The sequence below is a fragment of the Alosa pseudoharengus genome, unplaced genomic scaffold (genome assembly GCF_046254945.1).
Source record: "Alosa pseudoharengus isolate Yale_2024_CS ecotype anadromous, Long Island Sound unplaced genomic scaffold, YU_APseudo_1.1 YU_APseudo_1.1_scf_18, whole genome shotgun sequence".
Lineage (NCBI taxonomy): Eukaryota > Metazoa > Chordata > Actinopteri > Clupeiformes > Clupeidae > Alosa > Alosa pseudoharengus.
Window position 1 is genome coordinate 27,096,345 of NW_027468650.1, and position 7,500 is coordinate 27,103,844.

General features: G+C 40.8%; 1 protein-coding gene across 3 annotated transcripts in view; it reads left to right on the plus strand.

Moving 5' to 3' along the window:
* The first annotated feature begins 992 nt into the window (after positions 1–992).
* LOC143131280 (uncharacterized) overlaps positions 993–7,500 on the plus strand; it is a 6,611-nt gene continuing 103 nt past the window's right edge. Inside the window, exons 1-7 of one of the 3 annotated variants that reach the window (XR_012988082.1) lie at positions 993–1,104; positions 1,736–1,817; positions 3,636–5,367; positions 5,540–5,614; positions 6,061–6,124; positions 6,404–6,465; positions 6,790–7,500. The exon at positions 6,790–7,500 is cut by the window's right edge and continues 103 nt beyond it. Coding sequence is in view for 1 of the 3 variants with exons in the window: in XM_076290800.1 (XP_076146915.1) it covers positions 1,756–1,817; positions 3,636–4,902 (1,329 nt within the window). In the remaining 2 variants the exon portion in view is untranslated. Of the gene's footprint in view, positions 1,105–1,735; positions 1,818–3,635; positions 5,369–5,539; positions 5,615–6,060; positions 6,466–6,789 lie in introns of those variants that run through there. The other 2 variants (XR_012988081.1, XM_076290800.1) reach the window with 2 other exon arrangements.

Below are 7,500 nucleotides of genomic sequence, written 5' to 3' on the forward strand. Positions count from 1 at the left end.
GATTTCTAGGGCAAACACTGGGAAGTAAAAGTACCAGATTTGTTCCAACCATTCACTCAACACAAATCAGTCTTCGGTCAGGTACACCAGCTAGTGATATCGCTCGTGTTAAGAGCACAGGTAGAAACAATAGACTTTACAATAATAATAATAATAATAATAAATCTCTGGTCTGTGGCCCCTCTGTTCCCAAGAGCTGGAGCCGGGCCTGTCTGGGAGTAGGCTATACTGTAAATCTGTACTGTGGTGAACCATGAATGTAGCCTGGTGGTTTTGACTACCCAAAAGGAATAGGGTATGTTTGTGCTAACTACATACTGTACTAGCAAAGATTGCTCCACTATAGAATCTTTGGTACCAGTAAAACTGTAAACGAGGGTGTTGGGGGGTGAAACCAACTCTAGAAGGACTCAGTACTATAATTGTGTGGAGCGGTGCTGATTTGGTTGACGGCAATTGCCACAAGTTGTCCGGTAAGAACAGAAATGCAATGTCAATTCCCAAAAGGGTGGTTGTTTATTATGCACACACACACACACACACACACACACACACACACACACACACACTCAATCTCTTTCTCACACACACACACACACACACACACAGACACACACACACACGGCAATCATCTCTGAACTGAACTGTGAAAGGCAGTGACTATGAAGGCCGTGATGACACAATAGGCCGTGAAAGAGTGTGAAAGCCTGTGAGCTGTGGTTTCTATAAAATAGAATTAATAAAACATAGAAAAGACATTAAATAATATGCATGACCCATAACAGTGCTATGCTCAACATAGCATGTCTGAGATGCACAAGAATGAAAATAAATCATTAACAAAGCCGTCGAACCACATACAGTAAATGCAACTAGGCTAAACAATATCCCGTTGGGAACAGGGGATAGGTTGACCTGTAACAACCACATGTTCCAGCTGGACTAGCGCAGAAGTGAAACTTAAGTGTATAAGTGAAAGCAAACTCAAGAAAATTACTTCGGTCCTTGTATCAGGAAGTCAAACTTCGAATAGGGAGCTCAAAGAAACCTCTGCGAGTTTTTGTGGATTACACTTTGGATCTAGAGATTTTGGACAAGATCAAGGTTTGTTTTATCATAGCATGAGATAAAGTAAAGTTGAAGTTAAAGTTGTGTAGCCAATAGGATATTTATTTCGAAAATATAGGCCGCTTGCTAGATGGGAATAGGAGTTTGAGTTTCGTTGTGCGGGATTATAGACTTCCATTGATTTTACATTAAAAGCGCATCTCTTCGATGTCAATATTCAGTATTAGCCTACTCTAGCTGATTGTGCACCACATTGCTATGGTGTCAATGTAAATTCTCTTGCTCGCATTTGACATTGTGCTCTTAGATGTGGGCCTAACCAGTGATTAGCATTGTACCAAAATAAAAATAAACTGTAACGATAGCCTACATAATCTAACAGTAATCATCAATTACACACTGTTCGTTTGTAGCTAATCAAGCCAGTATAACTCGAAGAAAAGCAAAACAGTTTTTTGGCTACAGGAAACAGGTTAATTAACTAGGAAAACAAGACAATCGACTGAAGATGGCAAGACAAAAATAAAGTTACAATGTTTCTGTCACGGACTGTGTTCTAGTGATTGCTATTTTTCAAGATGTCCTATGCTCATTCCTTTTTGACAGTGCTCTTGTGAACATTCAGTTGCTGTGATATAATAGGCTATGACTGACTCCTCTCTCATAGGGTGAAGAAAATAGCCAGCTATGATGTTGGCGATCATTCTTCTTGCTACATGTATGTGGATATTCTACATCCTCCTGGAAAGGTAGGCGACATAGACTATATAAGCTTTTTTGGGTCATTCGCTCATTCTACAGAAAACGTCCACTTTTGGCATGACAAAATGTTGAACATTTGATTCATTTTTCTAACATATAAACTAATGCCACATTCACTGCAATGATCTAATGTCACACATCAATGATGGCGCCCGTGGAGACACATTGTGAATTGTAAAACAAGCTAAAACACTACATAACACCTGTTGTTTTCCCTTCTCTGATGTATTTATATAGGCAAGAAGGCTGGACAGTCAAATTGCCTCTTTAAAATAAAATCTAACACTGAAAGATCTAACCCCCTCTCAACTTCATGCAGCCATGGTGGGGCCTGGGGCCTTCAGAATGCAGGTTTTGTTAAAAATCTGAGTTTGTTATCAGTGAGAAGAGGGAAACTCTTAAACATTGGGTCTGTTACAATAACTGACTCTGTGAACATAACCTGCTCCTATCAAGTTTTCTGTAACAAACCCAGTGTTTCTCCATTTCTCCTCATACTGAGCAGTTATTGGACTTTGTTGTCATTTTCTTCTTTATCAGTCCGACACAAGGCCAAACTAATTTGCATAGGCTATAGAATAGAATAGAATAGAACACATCTTTAATGTCCACCAAGCTGGAAATGTTCCTTTGGCTCACCAGACATACAGGATAGATAAACACACAGACAACATCTCAGACATAGTAAGTGAAGTATAAAAAGATGAATAAATATCAGGATAAAAAAGAATAAATATGCTTACATACATTAAAATAGCAGCTCAGTTTGTCACTTGGTTTGGTTGAGGATACTGATGGCATTTGGAATAAAGGATTGTTTAAATACACATTTGACCGCCACAATTACACTCTGAAGTGACTCCCAGACTTCATACTGTCAGTGTATATTTGATTCAGGTGTTTTGGGGGTTTTCCTACTATTTTGCTAGCCATTGACACTATTCTGTTTAGCTTGTTCTTGGATTTGCAGCTTAAATGGCCAAACCCAGCAGAGAGGTGAAAGGTTAAAACACGTTGAATGTGTGAAGTGAAAGTCGTTGTGAGCATTTCTTATAAATATACTCTGTGTTATCTAAAAAACTCAGATGGTTGTCAAGAAGCAGTTGGCCAGTTAATTGTGAAATTAAGATAGAAATGTATTCAGTATAGTAACGTTTTCCACCTGTGAGCTAATGGCTCATTAAGTTATTTTAAAAGAATCTACTGTATTAAACTCATCGGCTGTTGTAATGGTTTGAGCCAAAAAATAATAATTTGTTCTGTTAGGGTTTTTAGTCATTTTTTAAGTCACTGGCCAGGAAATACAGTGCTTATATAACAATTACTGCACAAACATTTTTATAGCATAAACAAATGTTACCTCCTTCTCTCTCAATCAAAAAAAGCCCTATGTTGTACAATACGATACAACTTTATTTGTCAGTTTGTGCTGAAATTCTTTTTGCATCCCTGGGCAGCTCATTTAAGGATAGGAGGACAGAAACAATACATACTGTACATGTACTGTAGTGTAGGGACAAGACATAGTAGCATCAGTAGACAGGCATGTAGACATACATGTAGGACATAAAGCATCAACAGTCAAACATGCAACTTAGCCACAGATGACAGTGATTGTAATCTAACGGAATTCTCCTTTGCCACCCCCTCCGCCCCCCCCATGTCTTTCCTTTCATGAAGCTACATGCTGACATCAGACATATGATGGGGTTTTTCCTGGACAAAACAAGCAAAAATATGTTTGCATTTGAATAGCCAAATTCCATGATTTTAATACATTCTGTGTTGTTCTGTATACTTTTCAGGATGTCTCTTAAATGGCACAAACCACCTTCTGAGCTGAAGGTCGTTCTGCTGGGTGAGGAGTGGGTAGGGAAAACCTCAGCTGGAAACACCATCATGGGCTTCCACGATTTCCCTGTGGCCGACAGCACAGAGCAAGTGACCCGAAGGAGCAGAATGCTGGATGGCAGGCTCATCACAATAGTGGACACCCCTGGCTGGGACCCCCAGTCTTCTCCAGATACTCCTCACCGTATCCTAGAGAGAGCCTGTGGGAGTGCTGCACAAGGGGGTCTAGAAGGCCCTCATGTCTTCCTGCTAACCCTCCCAGTCTGCCTTGATGCTGAGTGGAATAAGAAAGTTGCTGGAAGACTGCAAGGGTTGTTTGGGAAGAAAATGTGGCAGCACACCATCCTGCTCTTTACCAGGGCACACCTACTGGGTAGTAAGAGTATCAAGCAGCATCTGCAGGGTAAGGGGAAAGCCCTACAAGTCCTGGTCGAGAAGTGTGAGCATAGGTACCATGCCCTCGATAACATCAACACAGTGAATGCAGCACAGGTGAAGGATCTCCTAGTGAAGATGGAGTGGATGGTGGAAGAAAATGGTGGAAGGAGTTTCTGCATAGATCAGGAGTTTGGCCTGTTGGAGCAACGCTCAGGACAAGTAGTGAAGATGGCTGGTCAGGAGGAGACTAATAACACAAATGAGGAGTTCATGAGACTACTGGAGTTGGTCAAGAGACAACTGGTTGATCACGAAGAGAAGAGGTGGCGGGAAAGCTACAGAGGAGAGCCAACAGGACAGGGCTGTGGGATCATGGGAGTTGGAGAGGAGGAACCGTATGGAATGAAGGAAGATGATGAGCATGCTGGTGAGGGGACTGAATTTGCAGACGGACAGTGTGATGAATCCGAGCACGAGTCCGAGAAACTTGAGCTGGAGGAAGTGGTTGAATCTGTTCTTGATGAACAGTCATGGACCGTTCATGAAGACGAGGAAATGAAGGTCTTAAGGAATGGGTTGCCATCTGCCTTAGATCCTCATGGTGTGGAGGGCAGGAAGTTGAAGGGGCATCACTACTTCATTGATATAGAAAGAGAGGTTGAGACATCACCAGCAGAAAGTACAGAATTGGAGACTAAGAATGAAGGTGTGGAGAATGAGCCATGCTGTTTGTTAGACACCAGCGAGGATGGTCAGGCAACATACCAAAAGCAAGCATTCGATCCACAGTTTACAGTAGAGACTACAACAGTGACGATTGTCATAATGCCCCAGGAAACATAAAACCTAAAAACCAAAAGAAAGGAAGTGGTGTGCCTGAAGACAGCAAACAGGTGGTGGGAATTAAGGTTCTCAACCACATATATCCACATGATATCGAGGGTGTCCTGGCTTCCATGTCTCCAGAAGAAAATGCTCCAGAGAGGTCTGTTGGAGAGAGCACTGAGGACAAAGGAAATAATGATAGTAAGGACATTTGGACAAATGCTCCTGTGCACCCACCAATGGAGGAGAAACTCAAGAGTCCAGCCACAGGCAACAACATGCTTCAGTGTACCAAACACCACATCCAGGAGGAAGAGAATGCTTATGAGGATAGAAAATATGAAGGAATCCTGGAGAAAGAATGTGATGGCAATGAAAGCAATGATGAGTCTATCGGTGACAAAGGCGAGGCCAAAAAGCAGCAAAGTTCAAACACGATCCATAAAAGGAGCCGCAGCTTTGACTTTGTACATGATTGTACAGGTAGGTTTATTTTAATCCTCTAAAGTATTCAATTCAATTCAGTTAGATACCATAAAATACTTTAGTTTACTGTACTCTAAATAAGACATTACAGTGCTTAAGACTCTGACATATTGAACTGAAACGATTTAATTGACATATGAAATGACTTATTTTTCCATTTTTCTTTCAGGAGAAAAAGCAGGAAGAGTAAAGGCACAGAGCTTGAGAAGAAGTCGAAGCCTGGAGAGATATGATAAATTTAACAGTATGTAAAATTAATTTCCATTCTCTAGTCCTAAAATATGTTCTGTCTCAGTGCAACAACACCCAAAAGATGGCTGATGCTGTCGAATAAAACTATTGAGCAAACAACCAACTGACTTGTAATCACCAAGAGCACAATTGCTGATAAATTCTAGAACTAGCTCGCAAACTCATGCAAACTAGAACACAAAACTAGAACAGTGAAGAGCAAAGGCGAGTAAGGGACATGTGTGGTGTGGTGTGTTGTGGACATGGGACAGGTGTATTAATCTCTCCCTCAGATGACCATCATAATGACCCTAAGGATGCTGTAAAAACAAAGTTATGGAAACTAGATATCTACTGGTACATATCAGCAAACTGTAAAAACCTGCATCATGAGGCATTCATATTACATTGGTTTCCATTGTCCCTGTTTGTGTATCACTAATGAGACTCTTTTTTCAGAGGAAGACAACATGGCAGGACATCCAAAAATACCACATGGACAAAATGATTCAAAAAGGGAACGGTACACACACACACACACACACACACACATTCAGGCATGCAACACACACACACACACACACACACACACACGCCCACACACACACACACATGCATGCATGCGACACACACAGCCACACCCACACACACACACACACACACACACACACACACACACACACACACACACTCCTACACTTGTTATTTTCACTTTGAAAGGCTTTGCTTGTGGAAGCATGTCAAAGATGTTGCAAACCCACCTGGTAATATTTACTGTATGTTTCTGTGTTCATGTTTGCAGCGGTAGGCAACAGCGCACCTTGGCGAGAGGGAGAGGACTGGTCTGAAAGGTCTGCTCAGGAAGTAAGTAAGCATTTCAGTTAACTCAAATTTAACTTAAACATACAGTTGTTTTGTTTGAGGACATCACATGCACAGTCTCCAGTCTGCATTTCAGGACCATGGCCAGTTCAAACATTCACACACATGCAAAAGTCTTCCACATGGGTGAAACTGGATTTCAGTAGTACAGGTCCAGTGAAAGACTTTAGTAAACAGGCTGGCATCTGAGCCTTATCACCTTGTAGGCCTTTAATGGGAATATAACACTGATTGTATTACTCTAGTTGCACAAACACTTATATATGAAAGTTGATTGCAAATGTTATTTGAATTGTTTGGTTGAAGGAAATGGAGCTGGTTGAAGCAGACAGCGGATTAAGGAGGGCCTTCTCTATGCAGGGGAAAACAGAAGATTTGACCATTTGAACTGAAAAGAAATGCTGTAGTGTTATACCTTTCTATTAACCTAATCTTATCTCTTTCTGGCTGTGTCCGAAACTAAAAAAAAAAAACCTTTCTTCTAAGATACTGTAGCATTTGGTAGCAGTAAGGCATCCAGGCATGTCTGAATCAAATATTTCTATACAATTCTGCCTTCTAAGATTTTAAGATTTGAATTTTGAAGGTAGCTTACATGTATACTTCATGCTGCCTTCAACTAAAGATTCTTAGAACATCTCTGCTTCAACTCCCACTGATTAAGTCAGCTGTCGGTATCCTGGTGACGAGATTCTGTATTGCTACTGTATCTTGTTAGGCGGTCCAAAACAAAGTTCATAGGTATTACCTTGATGCCTGCTACTGCAAGTGACTCGTTAGACAGTCTAAGGCAGCAAGGTAGCTGGCAACTGCCTTCCGTTACGGATAGATCCTGTATATCTATCAACGTATCTATCCTGTCAGTTTACTTCCTCTTTTAATGGTCTTTATTCTCTTTTTTTATTACCTTATGAATATTACACCCTAACCTTATATATAACCTCATAACACATATAAAAATGTATACATTTTGTTTTGAGAGAGATACATATATTAAGTCATAAAATCAGTAGATGT